The sequence below is a fragment of the Heterocephalus glaber genome, unplaced genomic scaffold, assembly GCF_053883595.1.
Source record: "Heterocephalus glaber isolate CG9 unplaced genomic scaffold, H.glaber_assembly_v1.0 deba00000901, whole genome shotgun sequence".
Classification (NCBI taxonomy): domain Eukaryota; kingdom Metazoa; phylum Chordata; class Mammalia; order Rodentia; family Bathyergidae; genus Heterocephalus; species Heterocephalus glaber.
The window spans coordinates 14070510-14090824 of record NW_028258171.1 but is presented as its reverse complement, the minus strand read 5'-3'; the positions used below and the strand labels follow the sequence as shown (position 1 = coordinate 14090824).

Here is a 20315-nt window from a genome sequence, read left to right as displayed (position 1 = left end):
TTCCAGGAATTTCTATCATTCCAGTATTCACTAGTTGCACACATAAATCTCCCCATGCTTAACTCTCGTCTTTCATTTATAATATCACTTTCTTTAAAAAAAAAAGTATATCAAAGTTTATTTCATTTAATGCTGCAAGAAGGACAAGGAATAAAGACAACTATGAATTAACTACAATACTTTTGCTTCACCGTTTCATGATGCTAACAGCCATTTTCTACAGAGTACTTTCACATTTCTGTGAAAATTCCTTTTCCAATTCCTTACTACCTTATGTTGTAGTAAAAAGAAAACACATTGTATTGTAGCTTTTGTATTTAAAAGTAACAAAACTCTTGATCTTAAACTCGACAACAGCAATAAATGTGATTATGAAATTCAGATCGTGAAACAAAATACTCCAATGAAAGAGACATCTGAAAAATAACAAGATACCTACAGTTAGTTACTCAGGCCTAACTCCTGGCAACGAGGAGCCCTGAGGGCCACTAAGTAACGCAGGTCCTAACGGATGGACAGGATCTGAGAAAAGGTAATAAGGGGCAAGAGGCCGCGCCGTTGGGCCCTGAGAACCCAAGACTCACGCTGGTCACCACTTACGTTGCTCAGTGAGTGACTCCCAGGTAGATTTATTTCGTCACACGGAGACTGACGCGGCGAAAGTCCTGGTCCGCGAGGACGTGCTTCCGGTGGGCGGACTTCCGGTGCCGCCGCCACCGCCCCCGAGCGCTGACACGTGTGGCCCCGCCCCTAAGCTCGGCCCACGAGCCCCGAGCCCCGCCCCGCGGCCCAGAGCCCCGAGCCCGCGGTTGCCGCGTCGCCCTCCAGCCTCCGCCCCGCGAGAGCGGTGAGGGCGGGGCGGAGGTGTGGGCCCGCCTCGTCCAGGCCCTGCCTTGTCTGGGCCGCGGTTCCCCGCTGTGGCGCTGCTAGGGCAGGAGGTGGGGTTGCGCTGAAGCCGGATCCGGATCCGGCACTCTGCAGCCCGGTGGGTAGAGTTCGACGCGCCTGGCGGGGAGCGCAGACTGCTGGGCCTCTGCTGTGAGGACTGCCCGGGCCGCGGAGCGGGGCTTAGGTGTGGGCCAGCCGGGTGCGCGTGGGGGCGAGGGCGCGGGCGGGACGCTGCGCGGGCGGCGGGCTGCGGCGAGGGCGACGGACGGGGCCGGGGCCGGGGCTCGGCCGGCTTGGCTCTCTGGTCGTGGCCGGAGCGCGAAGGACGCGCACCGCTTCTGCTTCGGAGACCGCCGCCCGCCCACCGGGTCGGGCCTGGCCTCGCCTCGGGGAGCGCGGGGCGTCCTTTGTCTGCGCGGGACTTCTGGTTAGGAGCTGGTGTTCGTGTGAAATCTCACTTAAGGTTGGACGCGAGGTTTCGGGGTACGTTTTGGGAACGGGTCTCAGAATCATTTAGATGTTTTAGGGAGGATTTGGGCTGAATGAGGGAGCCGGAGCCACCTGTCAGGTTCCACGATGTAAAGATCGCCGTCTGTAAAGTGTTTTATTGTGCGAAGACGTGGTAAGAGGATTCTGGTCCCCGCTCACTCATTTGCCCCGTAACCTTGAAGTTAGTCTTGGCAATTCCCTCACCTCAGCTTCCTCTTCAGTACTCGGAACAACGCCTAGATGCTGAAGATCAAGTCAGCCGTCGGGAAATGCTCACAGTTTCATTACGAATGAAATGTTCTTTACACTTAAAATGTAGGCAAATTGTTAAAATTGTCATAAAATTGAGAGAAAAGTTCTCATGTCTCAGACAGCACAAATGTTCCCTTCTCCAATTCACCAGGTACTGAAGGAGAGGGGCGGGGAAGGTGCATAGTGACACGGTGACATAGTTTAGATTTGGCCTTAGATGTTTTTAAATTTGTATGCTGACTAAATCTTCGTCTCCTGCGTCTACTACTCGTTCTCAATTGCTTTCTAGGAGCAGCTCCTTCCCATTTGTATTCTGATCTTATATGGAAGCTGAGAAACCAAATTGTTGAAATGTATTTAAAAAATAATCAAGTGAAAACCTCCCAGTACTAGTAAAAATGAATTTGATGTTTTTATGTGGGAACCATTTTTTCTTGATTTCCTGAAATGTGACCTAGATAAGTCTTATATCATTTGTTACTTATTCACTAGGCATTTATTGGGGTAGGACTAGGCAATATATTGGCCTGCTGACTGTGGGCTAATTTAGCAGTTTTAGCGGTTAAACAGAAAAGGTTCTTGAGAAATAGTAAAGGAAGGTTAAGTTGCTTTTCAAGAGAAAGGAGATTTTTAGGCCAGGGATTTAACTCACTGGTTTTGCCGCCTGCTGTGCAAGCTCAAGGACCTGAGTTCGATCCCAGTACCCCCCCACCAGAAAAAAAAAAAAGAGAAAGGGGATTTTTATTAGTTCACATAACCAAACTTCAAGTGTAGGAATGGTAAACACAATAAAGGATCTTAAAACCATCAAAACTTGTTTTTTTTTAATCTCCACGTGTCTACTACAGTTTCTGTAATTACAGAAATTAGGTTTTGGATATGGTTGAGTCCATAAATCACATCTTCACAGCTTCATGATGAAAAAGATAGGGATTGTCCTCTTTTGCCGCATTTTGTAAATCTTACTAGAAGAGTCTTTACTCTTTTATTTTACCCTTAGCTACATAGACCACCAGGACTGCGGTTGTGTAACCTCATTAGTCTGTTGGGTAGCCAGTGTCAGAACTGATTTGACTCTTTATTACTGGAAAGTTGTGTTAGATAATGTCATTTGTTTACAATTCATTCTTCTCTTTCCTTACTATGGCTTCTTTGTAAATAAGAGTGTACTTTCCCTCCCGTTGACTTTGGACGTGGCTAGTTGACCAGTGTTTATGGGCGGAAATGATATAGCACATGCCAGCTCTAAATGGAAATTTTTAAGAGGTTTTTGGCTTTTCTGTTTGTCCCTTGAGCTTCTGACCTTTGCTGAGAGAATGGCTTTTCTCAGGGACCTAGGGCTTCTTCAGCATGGGTTGTTCACTGGTTTAAAGCCTGTTACAAAGGATACAAAGGGAGCAGCATAGGTGGAGAGTCATGTGGAAAGGAGGACTCTGCTTTCGTGCCCTCTGGCTGTGCTGTCCTCCAGGAACTTTGTGTTCAGCTACCCCAGAGCTCCAGCCAGGGTTTCCTTTTTAGGGTTAATCTAAAAATTGTAAAATAAGACTGTAATAATAATGATAAGATTGCACTTCAGGCAGCTGTACTGATAATGAAATTTCCTAGTTTTGCAGTGCCTGGAGGCATCTTAAGATGCTAAAATATTATTTTGTTAACCAAATACATTATCTATGTAGTGTTTTTCTTTTTGGTACTGGGGAGCAAACCCGGGACCTTGTGCTTGTGAGGCAGGCGGCGGAGCCACTGAGCTAAATCCTCAGCCCCTCCATTTAGTTCCTTTTAATGTCCTTTGGAAATCTGGTATCAAATCACATCTTTCCTACTATATCAGTTAGACACCAGCAAAGTTTTACTATTTAAGGACAGAATAAAATAAAGTGAGAATCATGGCTGTGTTTTGTAAAATAGCTGATAAAAACATTTTGATATTAATTTCTGGTTGTCTGATTAATGGATTATTTCTACCCAGAATGCTTTGGTTATATTTTTGTCTAGTCTGAAATTCTCATTTTCAAGTGTAGGTTCTAAGTGCTGTCTTGGCTAAATTTTCAACCCTTGTACAGTAAGTAGGGAATTCATCTGAACTAGTACCTCTTTGGTGGAATGGTTTAGCATAGAGTCTGAACTCATTCTGCCTAGTAGGACTAGCAACATAATTTGTGGTCACCTGTGCGAAGAGCTCCTTGTTAAAAAATTATTAAGAATGTCAAATTAAGAGCACCAGAGCATTTCAACCAAGCAAAGGGGACCTGAGTGCTGCAGAGGTCCGGACCTTGTGAAGCTGTCCCTGGCACCGCCCTCTGAATTCTAACTCTTCCTCCCTGGCACTGGAACCTACCCCAAATACACTATGCTGTTCCTCCTTCCTTGTTAAAACAGGGATAAATCATGACTATCTTTCACTGTGTTTGACAGAGTTAACAACTATAAAGTACTTCACAAATGTCAGCCAGGATTACCGATTTTTGTAATCATTTGAGAATAGAATCAGCTGGTTAAAGAAAAGCTCAGGAAATATTTAGAATTCATTAAACCCTTCCTAATCCTAATTCTTCTCCTGTACACTTCTCCCCTACTAAGCTTATTTTGAGTATCTTCCAGGCTATGTTTTATTGTAAACTCAAGCAACTTTATAAGAAAAAGAAAGCTAGTTAACTTTAAATCTCATTAATGTTCATCATTAAATAACACAATCAAAATGTTTAGGATGTTGCCTTAAGGAACTTAAAATATTAATACTTTTTGTTTTCTGCATTTAATGTACATGTTTTATCAGTAAATACATAGCCTATTTGTCTGCATATTTGAGAAACGATGATGTTGTTACCCCTTTTTCAAATGAGATTACAAACAAAAGCCTCAGGGGTCCAATTATCAAAGACAAACACTAAAATTCATGCCCTAAAATTAACCTACTAAAGAGTTTAGAATGGATGGTAAGCTTGTTCACTTGATACAAGTTATTGTTTTAATCATCACAATTTATAACCATTGCTCAATATTTTTTGTCCTAGGAATAGTGTTATAATTTGATCTGAAACTTTTCTGGGAAGAAAACCAAAAAACAAACCTCAGCATTGTACATACCAGACTACATCTTTATTCTTTCCTATCCAAGAACACTAACTTTTGGTTTAACAGAAACATAATAATCTGTCATATGTTTGTAGTCTGTACACAGCACAGTGCCTGATTCATGAATTAAAATGTATGAAGTGAATTTTAAATATATTACTAAGTAGAATATATTTTTTCAGTATTCCCAGTGTGCTGGGTACTGCTAAGAGCTAGTTTGCATACAGTAATTCTTTTCCTCCTGCTAATAATTGAACCTCTACTTTATAAATGAGGAAAATAAGATTTTAATAGTTTAATTACCTTAAGATCACAAGTTGACATTTGTATTTCAGGCCTAATTCCAAAGCTCATGGTTCTCTACTAGGGTTTAAATCTTGGCTCTATTTTGTGACCTTGGGTAAGTTACTTAATATCTCTGCCTTCATTTCCTTATTTATTAAAATGGAGATAACCAATACACCTACCCTGAAGGGTTGTTGAGGTAAATGAATTGGTAATATGTAAGGTTCTTTGAACTGTGCCTGGCACATAGTGTTGAGCAAGGGTTAAATTCTATTATACCATACTACTTTCCCAAAGCCTGTACTGTTCCATAGCATTCCTTTATACAGTTATAGGGGGTTGGACAGGCAGAATTGGGGGGGGGGTGTGAGACAGGGTTTTGCTATGTAGTTCAGGCTGGCTTCAGATCCTCTTGCCTCAGCCTCCTGAGTCCAGAGATTACAGGCCTGCACAACCATGCCCAGCTCAGAGGCAAAAATTTTACCTATTTTTAGGAAAGTTTAAGAATATGTGCCCTAAAGTATGCTGTGTGACTTATGAAATAGGGAGTGAGTTTATTGGGAAAATTGTTCAGTAGGAATAGAAATAAAAACTGGAGGTTCGGTCTTCTGATTATTGGGAAGATCGTTTTCTTCTTGCTACAACATGATTTACCCCATTTTATGCTTTGTAAAATTGTTCATTTCTCCTACTGTGATATGTATTATTTAGGGTTAGTCTTATAAGACCATTAGTGAGAACCTGTTCATTTCTGAATGTTCAAGAAGAGGGGAAATACCATAATTGGTTATTTTCAGTAGCCTGAAAAACACTGGCTCTTTTAGTTTTTTGTGATGGGCTTGTCTAGAACTATGTAGCCCAGGCTGGCCTCAAACTCATGATCCTCCTGCCTCAGCCTCTTGAAGGCAGCTATTTTTAAGCTGCTTAGATGCTTATATAATAGGGTTTTAGAAATCCTGCTACGAAAACAAAATCCAACAGCACTTGGTTTATTGTCTATCACAGCTAAGACCAACCATTACTGTGAACACATAGTTTTTGGGAGCCTGTTAAAGAATGCTTCTTATTGCATTAATTTATATTAAGAAGTTAGTATTTTCATCAGTCATAATAATTTTTCTTTTAATAAAATGCCTTAACATTAAAATTTTTATTTTAGGCCTTACTAGAAAGATGAAACCTGATGAAACACCTATGTTTGACCCAAGTCTACTAAGAGAAGTGGACTGGAGCCAGAATACAGCTACGTTTTCTCCAGACATTTCTCCAACACATCCCGGAGAAGGCTTGGTTTTGAGGCCCCTTTGTACTGCTGACTTAAACAGAGGTATGGACTCAGTTTGCCAATCCTGATTAAAACTATTAAATTAGTTTTGTTTTCTCCATAAACATTAAAACACAACTTTTAAAAATATTTGATTTTTGCACTATTTTGTACTTAATTCTTGAAAGTGACTGGGATATTCAGTTCCAGTGACCATGGCCAAGACAGAATATTATTGTGAAATGTTTCAAATGACTTAAATATGACAGTGCTTCTTCCAAAAAGACTCCTCATAAACAGAGGCAAAGGTGTCTTTTTTAACATCTAAATTCTCCAACATAATTTCCTTAAACTTTGCTAATTAAAAGTAAACATTTTATTTCTCACACTTCATTTGGGTGAGAAATCTGAAGAAACTAACTTTGTCTTTTTTTCTTTTTCCATACTGGGGATCGAACTCAGGACCTTGTGGTTGCAAGACAGGCGAGGTGCCACAGAGCTAAAGCCCCGGCCCTTTTTTTTTTTTTTTGAGACAGGGTCTCACCACTATGTAGTTCAAATTGGCCATGTATCATAGTGAGAATCTTTTTTTTTTGAGATAAGATCTCACTATGTAGTCCAGACTGGCCTCTTGCCTTAGCCTTCCGGGGGCTGGGATTACAGGGTGTGCTGCCATGCCCTGCCATAGTGAGAATCTTGTACTTCAAACCAAATTACATATTTGGGAAAACTTGATATTCTTGCATTGAACTTAATACATATTACACTGAAAAAAATGTATGTGCTAGCTTTATAAAATACTGGATATTAAGGTTTGCACTGTTCCAGAAATCTTACTAAACAGGCAAAACCATTGGTGAAGTTTATAATCCTTTGTTAGTGATTACTGAAAACAGGTTTCAGTTTAATCTTGTAACATTAACTGCTCATGTCCCACCAGCTAACATACTACTGCTTCTTTCATGTTTTGTCACTTCATTGCTTTTCTTCTCATGACTTAAAATTTCTTTTCAAAAATAGGTTTTTTTAAGGTACTGGGTCAGCTGACAGAGACTGGAGTTGTCAACCCAGAACAGTTTATGAGTAAGTACTACAGCATTTTCCTAAAGGAAAATAAAGGAAAAAAGGTTTTTTGCTTACAGATCTGTTTTTGAGTTTTTGTTCAGATGACTAGAAATGATTCAGATATTTTCTTATGTAAACATTTAATATGACTGAGTTGTCTTGAATCCAAATGTAATAATTACCTGGTTTTGCAAAATAACTTTATTTTTAGATACTTCTGTGTAAGATGTAGGGACAGCTCTAGATATTTTTCAGTTTTTCTTATAGTATTTCCTTCTATGTGGTTATAGAAATATCCTTACCAAATAAAAAATGCAAAAGTGTAAGTTCTGGTTTTTTTTTTTTTTTGGTACCAAGGATCAAACTCGGATCCTTGCGCTTGCGGTTCCGGTGGTGGCACCACTGAGCTAAACCCCCAGCCCTAAGTATATGAGTATATGTTCTTTTTCTTGTTCTTAGCTTGAATTGTAAAGTTAGCAGCACCAACACCGCTCCCCACCCCACCTCCACTTTGAGATGTGAGAAAAGTGGGTATCCAGAGAGATTCAATGTCTTACACAAGATCATAGGTGGTTTTTTTTTTTATTTTTGTACTGGGGATTGAACTCGGGACCTTGGTGCTTGCAAGGCAGGCAGCAGAACCACTGAGCTAAATCCCAGGCCCTGTAGGTGGTTATTTAAAGAAAAGTCTAAAACCGTCTTAATTTTATCCAGTGTTCTAACACTGCATTGTCCTATTTTCTGTAATTGTCCATTTCCTTTAATAGGTAGCTCTGTATTGTACTCCAACCCTCCTGAGAATTAAGACCATAATTTTCTGATTTTCATCCTTTATTTTCCTTCATTACATCTATTCTTCCCACTTCAGACCCCTATATAGAATGAGACTGGAAATAAAACGAGAGCTTGGTCTTTAACTCCTCAGTTTTCCTTTGCATGTGTAACAGATTAGCAGTCATGTTTTTTCAGCAGTGTAAATACTAAAAATTATTTGAGAGAAAAGTATCTCTGCTCCTATTATGTGACTTTGGAAAAATTACTTGTAAATGAAGTCATTTTTCACCTACTGTGTAAGGTGCTTTCAAAGCAAACAAAAACAGTGATTCTGTTTCTAAAAGAGCCAGTGTGTAATCATGAAACACTTGAAATCACAAAGGGAAAACTGAAAACTGTTTTGTCAAAATATTTTGAAACTAAGAATTACAGAATATAAACATGCTTAGAATTTGCAAAGTTCTGTTTTATTTGAGTATCTGTTGGGTGTAAAGGGTAAACAAATCTAGTTAAAGTAATGAAGGTATTGAAGTTTTAATTAGTGGTAGAAGTAGTAAAATGTACAATTTAGCCTTTTTTTTGTTAGGAGATTAAATGTGTGGACTGTGGTTCAATTAATACTAATTCAGCTATTTCAACTCATTTCAAATAAATATTTTTAGAAATGGAAAGTAAATTGGTAAGGTAGCTTTAAAAATTAATCCTAGTATTTTTCTGGTACCTAATAAATAGAATGTCTACAATATAATACTTTCTCTAATTTTCACAGAATCTTTTGAACATATGAAGAAATCTGGGGATTATTATGTTATAGTTGTGGAAGATGTGACCCTAGGACAGATTGTTGCTACAGCAACTCTGATAATCGAACATAAATTCATCCATTCCTGTGCTAAGGTATATGTTCACATTAATGCTTACATGTAAAATGGATAGATAGGTGTTTTCTAGGAAAATGGACTCAGAATTTTTATTAGACAAATCTGTCTTTGTCATTGCTTTACATGATTCTTAGAAATCCCTTTTTACCAGACATTTTCCTGGTGTATTTTTGAGGGCTACAAAAGGAAGAAAAAGTAGTGGTGTGAACTGTTTGCTGAAATTGTTCTGTAAAGGTTAGATTTGGTGCAGTCATAGAAAAACCAAGTATCCTGTAACAGTTTAAAATCCCTCATGGTCTGTTTCTTCAGAGTCTATTACATCTGTACAGATTTCTATCAGTTTCCATGTGGTAAAGGTCATGGAATACTGTAATTCCATTCTAATTGTAACACTTATAATGCTTGTTTTGTAGTGCCCTTTTATCCCTCATAAACTCACATAAAATTAGTAAAAACAAAAAACTCCTTACATAATCAAAGAAAAGCTGGAGCAAAGCAGGAGGATCACAAGTTCGAGGCCAGCCTGGGTAACTTAGGAAGACCTTGTCTCTATATAAAAAATGAAGTGTGGGTAGCTCAGTGATAGTGTGGCCTTGGGTTCAATCCCCTGCAAAAAAACAAAAAAGATAGAACACTTGGCATGTATCCTGTAATTTATGAATTCTGATGGGGTTATGGGGTTTCTGCACTAGGATAAATCTTATCTGGCTGTTTGAAATAAACTACTACTACGGAAAGAGTACAATGATGGATGTACTTTTTTTGGGTACCTGGGATCAAAGTCAGGACCTTGTGCTTGCGAGGGCATGCGGCGGCACCACTGAGCTAAATCCTTGGCCCTGGATGTACTATTTATGACAAGATTATACTTTCATGTGGATTCTGAGATTTCCTTTAAAACAGTGGATTAAGGGTGGATGTTTGAGAGTACAGCCAAAAAAATGATTAAGCCCCAAATTGATTCCTTAAAACTATTTCCTTTGTGATAATAAAAATTTTTTCAATTTTTTATAAAGTTCAAGTTTATAAAACATTTATGAATAAATTCTTGCCAACTATCATTTCTTGGTTTCACTAAAAACAAAACTAGGGCCAGGGGTTTGGCTCAGGGGTGCCACCACCTGCCTCCCAAACAGAAAGTCCCGAGTTCAGTCCCCAGTACCAAAATAAAAAAAACTAGACTGGGGCTGGGGATGTAGCTCAGTAGTAGAGCACTTATAGCATGTGTTATTTGGTTCTGGGTTCAATCCCCAGCACTACACAAAACAAAAAAAGTGTATGCTCAGTCCTTTAATCACTATATTTTTAGAGAGGAAGAGTAGAAGATGTTGTTGTTAGTGATGAATGCAGAGGAAAGCAGCTTGGCAAATTGTAAGTAAGCAGAAATAAGGTAACCCTGAGTATTCTGTTTCACTTTAGTTTCAAGATACTTGTTTTTCTGTTTGAAGTTCTTTCTAGGCTCCATTAAGTATAAATTCATTCTCATACTGTAGCTTGGCCTGGATTTAATGAAGAAACAAAGTAGTAGTATATAGTCTTGCCTCAATTTGAGAATTTAAAATATACTCCAATACCAACAATAACATCTTAAACTGTGCCAGTTCTCTAAAACAAAGGAAATGTCAACTGTTGTAAACTATACAGGTTTATTGCCTATTTTGTGATAGAACTTGGTGCTTTTTATTATTATCTCTTTGGAGTTTTAAGAAATCCACTGAGTAAATTTTAAGTACCAGATACTATTCTAGGTATTAGGAATTATCAGTGAACAAAACAGACTGATTTCTAGTATTCTTGTCCGTTTAACTCAGTCATACTTTTTATAATTTTATAAAAAATTTAAGGATTTAAATTTTTTAGTTCTGTTCAAACATGAGAAAACTTTTCAGGAAAATTTCCTAACAATTTTATGATTTTATCTCCTATTATAAAGAGGTACTCTCCTTGGCTTGGTGTCCACATTATATTTTTAGGCCAATCTTGAGTTAATCTAATCCATATTTTTCACAAATGTTAAAATAGCCTTAAAATGATTAAAGAACAAAGCTTTTATGTGTCCATTCTATGTGAGAATGTTCACTTCTTAGTGTGAACAGATTTAGAACAAAGACCTTTGATAAAATAATTTGAGTATATTTTTATATGGGGTGGTAGTCTTCAGTGTTAACAAAAATCTTATTTTCAAAAGGCTTTAAGAGTTTAATATTTGTTCTATTAACTTCTAGAAAAAGTATATTTGAAATTAAGTAAAATGGTGATTTAAATGCTTATCAACATATTATTTTAATATTTAAATGAATGCATTGAGAAAGGCCAAGATCTAAACTATTTCTAATAAAAATTAGTCTTATTTTTTATACAACACTAAGTTCTTGTTGTTACTAAAATCCTTTTTAAATAAATGCTGTTTCCCCACCCTTTTATAAAATTTCAGGTTATTGTCGACCCTTACTTTGCTAAGCAAGAAACTGAACTGTTACAAGATTACTCTTGAATGTCTACCACAAAATGTTGGTTTCTATAAGAAGTTTGGCTATGCAGTCTCTGAAGAAAACTACATGTGCCAGAGGTTTCTAAACTAAAAGTCACTTAAGAAAATTGTATAGGAGCTGATGTGCTGCACCCAGTGGCCTCCATCAGCACTGAACTGAAAAGCACACTGAAATATCCCAAGTACGATGATGTTTAGAAGATTACCTTAGGCTGGTGGGACATGCTGTGAATTCAGATCACAAATAAGTATTATAAAGGGATGATTTTTAACCAAATGAATATATTTTTAACTGGAATCTTTTCTCGCATTGTATTTTTCTAAAATTTGGCTTAGTTTCTTGGTAGTAAAGAGTATGAGTAGTAAGGAGCTGTGCTGCTCATTTTTAAAACTGATCATGGCTGTTTCTTACCACATTCATCTACATACACTTGCTGTCATTTCTCACATATGGATTACATAAGGTTGGATTTAATGTAGTTCAGCTAACATTTGCTGATCTAATATTGGCAGACAACTTGATCAGCCTTTTAAAGAAATGTAAATTATGAAATTGATAGGGTCCAGAGGAAAACATGTTTTACTTACCAAAAGTGCATATAGTTTCATATGGGAGTACTACCTATATTATCTTTGAAATATTATTCATTTGTTAGAATTACTGAAGGGCGAATATAAAGGTCAAGACTGAGCTGGGGATGTAGCTCAGTGGTGCCACCACCTGCCTCACAAGCGCAAGGACCCGAGTTCGAACTCTGGTACCAAAAAAAAACCTGAAAAGGTATTTTAGCAACTCTCGGCATATGTACTTTTACCTTTCTTTTTTTATGGGTACTGAAGCCTTTCTTTTGGTTAATGTTTTTGTGAAACATGAAATATTACAAAATTGTGGGGAATATTTTAAAATGTTTGGCACTGTATTTGTCTCATTCTGAAAATGTTCATGGTAGCTTTTCTATTTAATGTGATTATAATGGTACTATTTTTCTGGTCACTGTCCTGTTTTATTTATTTTAATTATTTCTTAAAGTTGAGGAATTAATATACTTTATTAAAGGTTCTAATCTTTTGCATTCCATGTCCATGTTACATTAAACCTGCTCATATGAATAACTCTTCTGTTAGAATCTTGCCTATGCTTTTCTTGAGTCTCCAATTGAAGTCTCAGTTCAGTTATCTGAGTTTTGTGTACTCTGTGTAAAACAAACTTGGAAAGGAAGAACCAGCTACTTCTCATCTCTAAGTCATACTACTTCAGCTGGATTTTGGATTTACTCCAAGCAGTTAGCTTAAGTTGGCTTTCCAGAACAACAGAAATCCTTCACCGGTAGAGGGTGTATACTTACCTTTTGACCTACACAGATGAACTGTGCCTAGTGAAAGCAACAAAGTTCTGTCTTTTCAGGAGTCCTGTGGTCTTGGCAGCAGCTTCATTAGGTACATTTTGATAATTAAAAACCATTTTGAATAAGCCTCATAAAAAGGCAAAATAATATGCTCTATTGCATTTCTTAACACTGAACTACAGTGGACCCTTGGCTTATAAACTCGATCAGTTCCTCGGGGCTGGTTGTAACTCAAGTTGGTTATAAGTCAATACAGCTGAGATCTGGAGTAAACCTGGGTACGTGTTATAGGTAACAAGAGGCAAATGAATCTTCCATCAACCTAATTAACCCAAGGTGTTCATATATCAGGCCAGTTGTAACTTGAGGGTCCACTGTATTCAAGGTAAAATTACCTGTAAGATTGGTACAGTAGGGCCGGGGACTTAGCTCAGTGGCACTGTGCCTGCTTGGCAAGCGCAAGGTCCTGAGTTTGATTCCCAATAAGGAAAAAATAAGATTCATAACACTAATGCCTCAATTCACAAATGCTTCTGTTTGCGAATTATTTAGTTTGTAAACAAAGCATTCAGGGGGCCAGGGATTTAGCTCAGTGGTTTCACTGCCTGCTGTGCAAGCACAAGGACCTGAGGAGTTCAATCCCCGGTACCAAAAAAACCACAAAGCATTCAGCAAAATTTTTCTTCCATTCATAAACTCTGCATCAGGTGATGAACTTGATCACAGCTATCTTCCCCAAACACAGCCATCCTTCCCAAAATCATAAAACAAGTTCATAAACAGGCACCACTGTATTTCAATAAATCCATCTGAATTTTGTTCTTAAAATCTTTTAACCGCCTCCCATAGAAAACAGTTACAGATAAGGTTTAGAGTATAAAAGATTGTGCCACTGAGGAAAACTAATCTGTATTTGGCTTTTAGTTAATAAGCAGTGCTTATTTCTGAGCCACACTGTAAATGAGTAAGAAAAAACTGAAACAAACATATGAACTATATCCACATTTCTGAGCATGGTTTGCTTTTGAAAGGTATAATGAGCCAGGTGTGGTGCATGCCTATAATCCCAGCATTTATGGCCACAAGTTCAAAGCCAGCCTAGGCTACATAGTTCAAGGCCAGTCTGAATTACACAGAAAGACCTTTTTTCAAAAAAAACCAAAGAGGCCGGGGATGTAGCTCAGTGGTTCTGGTGCCTGCCTCACAAGCGCAAGGTTCTGAGTTCGATCCCCAGTACCAAAAAAAAAAAAGGTATAATCAAGTGGCAGTTGTGACTTGTTCCATATATTTTGTATATTAGTATTTCACTGATCCTAAAAATATACTAACATCTCTGAAGTCGGGATGAATTGTATGACCAATGGCCTGCCACAGCAGGAACACTGTACTGAGTGGCACTTAAAATAATGGTGCTGTTTTGATGGAAGGTTAAATTTGGTGAAGCACAGTACGTAGGTAGGCTAAGAGAGGAAGAGGGATACTATGAGAGCAGCTGTTTTTGTAACTGGCTGGAAGTGGTTCTGCCCAGAATCTACCATTTCCTTCATGCATGAATTCCCTGACTTCCAACTCTAAACTTGTACAACTAAATCTTTAAAAATACGTTAGCTGGAATTTAGGGCTTGTATAGTCTACCGACAGTAATTTTGTGTGCCACCACAAGTGTTCCTCCATATCCAGTATTCATTCATCCTTTTAAATGTGTGGGAGTAAAACTCAGTTAAAAGCCATATGAATGAGCTTTTCAATCTTTGAAGTATAATGGCACAATAGTTTTAATATAACCACCAGTCTTCACAAAATAATTTTAATACTTTGTGCCTGAGCTAGCAGCATCTTGCATTGTGACATTCCTATACATACATAAGCATTTACCCAAGTACAAATGTTAAAAGAGTAACATAAGCAATTGTCTATACAAAGGTAAACAGACACTGTACATTATTCTCTTCTTGAATCATTTTTGCTGCATAGTAAATTGCAATTACATGTCAGTATAATGTTACTGATCTATAGAATACACTTTGAACTGTGAGGTATGGCAACTCTCTGTTGAGAAGAGAGCTAACATGTAAACATGTATTTAACATGTATTTAACATGTAAAATATTTTGAGTGATTTTTTTGTTTTGTTTTGTAGCTGCCATGGATAGGAAAGACAAAGAAAATCCAGCAAAGACTCTAGAAACTTATTTTTCTAATGAACAAACAAAAGTAACTCTTACCTATTTATCATTTCCTTATTTTAGCACTGTTGAATGGAAAAAGATAAATACTGAAGTGAAGCTATGTTTTGATATGGGATTATGGATTAAACCAATTATTTTTTTTAAAAATCCACCAGGTAACTGCTCATTTACTTTACATCAAGTTGAGCTCCTGATATATACATCTCAACTTTATAATTCAAGATTGCAGTTAAATACTTCTAATTCACTTGAATCACCATGGCAACAGGACAATTAGAAACATTAATATTTTCTCAAAAAGGGCATGCTTAACATTTTCTGACAGTATTTCTAAACTCAGATTAAGCACAAAATCCCCCCACCCCAAAGTGGATGAATATTCTGCTCTATAAGTTGAGTGGTTAAGAGCTGATACCAAAAGCTATCATGGTTTAACATTTCCACCAGAGTAGATACAAATAAAGCTAACTATTGTTTAAACATCTAATAAGAAATTAACACGAACCAATTAGATAAAATTAGAAGAAAACTGCCATTCCAGTTTGAATATTTTCAGTGCTATTTCATACTTTCAAAATGGACAGTAATCCAATTGATGTAATTGCATCAATTACAGTAATGTTTTGAGGTAATTTCACTTTAAATTTTGTACCCAGATTACATATTTGATGTTAAAATTGGGGAGTCATACATTATTCAAATGCTCTAGAAAATAAAACATGATTTGTTAAGTTTATCATAGTTAACTATCACAAACCATCACTGGAAATAAAAGGATCGCAGAATGAAACCAAAACTAGGAGAGGCTAACTGAAGAACTAGTTGAACATTTAATGTAGACGAACAGATCCAAGAAAAAACAATCTTCAATGTTTCTTATATGAAAGAATAATCTTGTGTTTTGTCCACATTCACTGCTCTTATACTCAAGATGATGGCAGTCTCTTTTGCTTGTGTTTAAGAGAAACTGTCTTTAGTATACAGTGCTGGGCAGGCACTTTAGTGACAACATAAAAACGATACTGGCTAGAAAAAATTGAAAATTACAGCTACAAATCAGATTAATAACAATTTTTTTTTCCTGGTACTGGGGACTGAACCTAGGGCCTTTATATAACACTGAGCTACATTCCCAGCCTTTTTATTTTTGAGACAGGGTTTCATTCAATTGCCTAGGCTGGGCTTAAACATGAAATCTTGTCTCAGCCTCCTGAGTAGTTGGGATTACAGGCATGTGCTATTGCAACTGTAATTTTAGGCAGACTTCTAGAAATGATGTATTTTTACCAAAATAATTTTTTAAAACTCTTAGGTTGTAACTGCCTAAGTTGTAAAATCCACATTTACTTTCATAAAAATTATTTTAAGCAGTTTCTGCTGAATGAAGTATCATAGGTTGATTACATTCCAAGAGACTGTTTTGCTGATCTACCCAGGAATGATTTATATACAGAAAAGCCACGCTATCTAGGTCTTTATCAACTAGAATTTTGAACATCCAATGGCATCTGAATTCCACTAGACTACGACAACAGATGACCCAATCACACAGTACAAAACGGACCATCATGGGGTTAATCTGTTTTCAGGGTGGCAAAATAGGAGAAGGGATGGAAATAAGAACAGGACTATCACATGGGTTAAGAGAAATTGACTCCTAATTAACAGCCATTTTAAATTAGTTTTCACTCTTCCATTATACTAGATAACAGCTTTTTCTATATTATTACAACTGAGGGAGGAAAGCATGTCAGTAACCGGTGTACCACGGTGCCTTGCAACGTGTCCGGGACTCAGGAAGGTATGAACATTGTCCCATCAGTAAGGACCACTCTGTGAAGCACCTCGACAGGATGGAGAGGTGAGGGGAGTTTTGTTTGTGCTGCCCTAAGGTCATCAACTACGGAAGTTAAAAACACTCCCTTTCCCTCACATATTCAAAATAGCAACAGTTTTAGTGACATATAAATAAGAACATAAACAACTAAAGACCTATAAGGTAACTTTGCTAATGCAAATTATGGGGAAAATTTGGATTACTTCAACGTAAAGAACTGATTAAAATGCTAATTTAAAATTCACAAAAGACATGCACAAATCACTTTCCCCAATAAATTCATCTTCAGAGAAAAGTGTCTGAATTGAAACTTCACAGAAACAAGATGATATGAAATGAAGAAGTAAATATCCCATACTCCAAATAATTTAGTAATGTTTCGTCAAGGTTCAGGTTAAACTAATAAAGACAAAAGAAATTACCAAAAATATTAAGAGCTTTTCACTGGCCTATTTACTAGTTTAGAGGTCAATGAGGATTAACTTTTTAAAGTGATGCAAGGCACTTTTCTTTTTGGGGGCTTCATTTAGAAAAAAAAATGGTGTTACACTGGTTTATCAGTCTGTTTAGAACCATTCCAACAAAGGTAGAAACAGCTAGGGAACTCAGAGAACAGGCACAACATTTGGCTTCAAAAAAGCAGACAGGGAGAGCATGGGCTAGGGCCGAGAAGCTGGCGCTGGGACCTTGGCAGAGGCTTTTGGTGGCGCTGCTGTGGAGAGGCAGGCAGAGCTGCAGGGGCACAGTGGTCCAGTGGAGCCTGACGGTCTCTGATTTCTAGAGTTCCGAAGTGGAAACCATCACCGATAGCTTAGAAGACAGTAGAAGCTGGGCTCAGTGGCATAAACCTGTAATCCCAGCACCCAGGAGGCTGAGGCAGGGAGGATTCCAAGATTGAGCCCAGGCTGGGCAATTTAGTAAGACCCTGTTTAAAAAAAGGGTTGGGGCTGTAGCTCAGTGGTGGAGGACAGCGGGAACAAATGAAGGCTCCTGTGGGGAGACTCCTCCATCTCGACTCCTCATCAGATGGGTCCCACATGAGCCCTACCTCCAGCTCAGTGAAACCTTGGCCAAGGGAGTCTCCACGTGCAGTGCGTGTGCTCCCTGTTGGGACCTTCGCCTGTGGCGTCACAGCAGAGTGCAGCAGGTGCTTCTGGTTTTCTTCAGGAACAGTGTCGGCTCCTGGAAGTCACTGCTGGGTCTGACATACTGTTGGCCCACTTGACACTGCAGTTCCCAACACCCTTGACAGTGTGGTTCTCAGGGGGCCAAGGAGAGCAAGTGAAGCATCTGTCCCACACCATCTCAACGTGTTCCCTGGGGACGGTCCTGTCCAACCACCCTTTATGGAGCAACTGGCCAGCAGGAGCCCTTTCCAGATGACCAACATATGGGACATTTCAGAGGCCTTGAGAAGAGGCTGAGGACAAGGACTCTACGGGAAGATTCTCTTTGCACTGCAAAGCTGGGAGGCCTGGAGGAGCGAGTGTCCTCAGGCTCCAGTTCATGGACACATGAACGATACTTCTGTCCACTGGTTCCCTGTACAAAAGCTGCTGCAGCTCTTCGGGGATCCATAGATGCTCCAGGAAGAACCTGATTACCAGGGCTGTGGACCTTGAGCTCATCAGAAAAACAACAGCAGATCCTCCCCCGTGGGTGGAAGCTACTGCCAGAAAATGGGGGGACTGCTGGGGAGGGACTGCAGAGAGCCCCTTCTTTGTAGTGGGACAAATTTCAGAGATGAGGACAGAAAACAAGCAAGTTGGCAGTCCTGTTTTGAGGAGATACTGTGCAAGAACTCAGTATCAAGATTTATGTATTTCTAGCCTGTAATCCCAACACTTGGGTGGCTGAGGCAGGAGGAACACAAGTTGGAGGCCATCCTGGGCTATATGCAAGACCCTGTCTCAAAAAACCAGAAATTTATGCACTTTGAAAGAAAAAGGAAAAGAGGAAAGTCACTTGAAAATCTTAACACTACCTTTGTTTTTGAGCATCTTATACTATAAAGCAAAACATCTTTCTTTGATCATTAAACCTTTTTTTCCCTAAAGAATAAATGAATTAAGGTAACAGAAAGGAAGCATTAATTGGATTAAGTGGAAATAAGGAGAGCTAATTAACAAGGGATCAAGGTTTTAAAAATGGTCATTAATTTATTGTCTTATACTAAGAAAGTGGCAATGCCTGCACTTCTGTTATGTTGGGTTCCATCATAAAATGTAACTGTAAAATTATTTTTTAAATGTAATATATAGAACACAAAATGAATTTGTAGCAAACCCTAGGAAATTCTTTTGTTATAAATTACCCAAAAATGATAAACAAATCCCCCCTAACTTCCATTTTGTTTAAAGTAATAACTTTATATCATACAAATAAATTTCAAGTATGAAAAGTGCATTATTGCAATAATAACTCATTGCAAGTCCAAAATTCTTAGTTTATAATAAAACTGTAAAGTTAAAAAAAAGTAAAACCATCAATGCCATCTACTGCAGAAGTCCGACATCTTCTTAACATGTTGCAGAGAAACATTTCTGGAAGCAACATGTAACTGAAAGGAAACTACTTGTGTTTTTACCACTTTATATTGTCATCATCTTTAGTATTTTCTCTTTCAAACTGAAATTCACTCCCTCTATAATGTTACTCTTGAGTCAGCCATTCTGTGCAGTTGCCACTTGCATGTTTCCAAAATCATCTTCTTCTTCATGTGTTCTCTTTAAACTGCCTAAAAGTTATTGAGTCAACATAAAATGGGAATTCATTAAGTTCATGTTAGAATGTAACAGCTAGTAAAAATCTGTCAAAAAGTGGTACTGTGTACATAAGATAATTTCAGGACTGAATTTATGGTAAACTTTTATGGTAAACTATTTATGCTAAACTTTTAACAAGTTATTTTGTTGGAAATTACCCAAATAACCTTTTATCCTTATGACAAGCTATATTTTCTCTCCTGAGAATAAAATAGTGTTGTAGTTAATTCTTTCTTTACATATTAAAAGTTTAAGTACTGTGAAGCTAGCATTTTTGAGAAGCTGAATGCTACCCAGAGTTTGGTCACCAAGTCTACCTTTTTAGATATAAAAATATGTAACTTAAGGACATAAACCTCAAGAAATTAATCATTTTTGTATGAATTTTAGACAAAATTATCATGTTTTCACAGATGCTATTATGAAAAGCAGCTGAAAGTATTCTTCCACTGAATCCACTGTTTTATTATCAACAAGTCTAGGGTGATAGAAAGGAAGGCATGTAGCAGATAGTACAAAATTTCCCACATAGAATCAAACCCATACCAATATCCCCAACAGTGATATGCAGGAAATTGGAGTCTCAGGATAGGGAACAGCTGAACTTGACATAATCGGCTGTGTTTTGTGCCTAACAATGAAATGGCATGGTCTCAAACTTATGCCCTAAAGGTTGTACTAAATCACAGTAAAATATTAATGCAGAGGGCAGAT

The 20315-nt window shown here is 37.9% G+C and overlaps 2 protein-coding genes across 4 annotated transcripts in view; one reads left to right on the top strand and one right to left on the bottom strand.

The window, feature by feature from the left end:
* The window catches only part of Styx (serine/threonine/tyrosine interacting protein), a 118661-nt gene that overhangs the window by 67499 nt on the left and 30847 nt on the right, over positions 1-20315 (bottom strand). Inside the window, exon 11 of one of the 3 annotated variants that reach the window (XM_087207992.1) lies at positions 601-19573. In XM_087207992.1, the coding sequence (XP_087064118.1) occupies positions 19500-19573 (74 nt within the window). In that variant the 3' untranslated portion in view covers positions 601-19499. Of the gene's footprint in view, positions 1-600; positions 19574-20315 lie in introns of those variants that run through there. The other 2 variants (XM_004835525.4, XM_087207994.1) reach the window with 2 other exon arrangements.
* On the top strand, positions 6155-12577 carry Gnpnat1 (glucosamine-phosphate N-acetyltransferase 1). The gene is made up of 5 exons (XM_004835526.4): positions 6155-6316; positions 7274-7336; positions 8862-8989; positions 10283-10344; positions 11408-12577. Exons 1-5 carry the CDS (start codon positions 6163-6165, stop codon positions 11553-11555), a joined length of 555 nt encoding a protein of 184 aa, XP_004835583.1. The 5' UTR covers positions 6155-6162; the 3' UTR covers positions 11556-12577.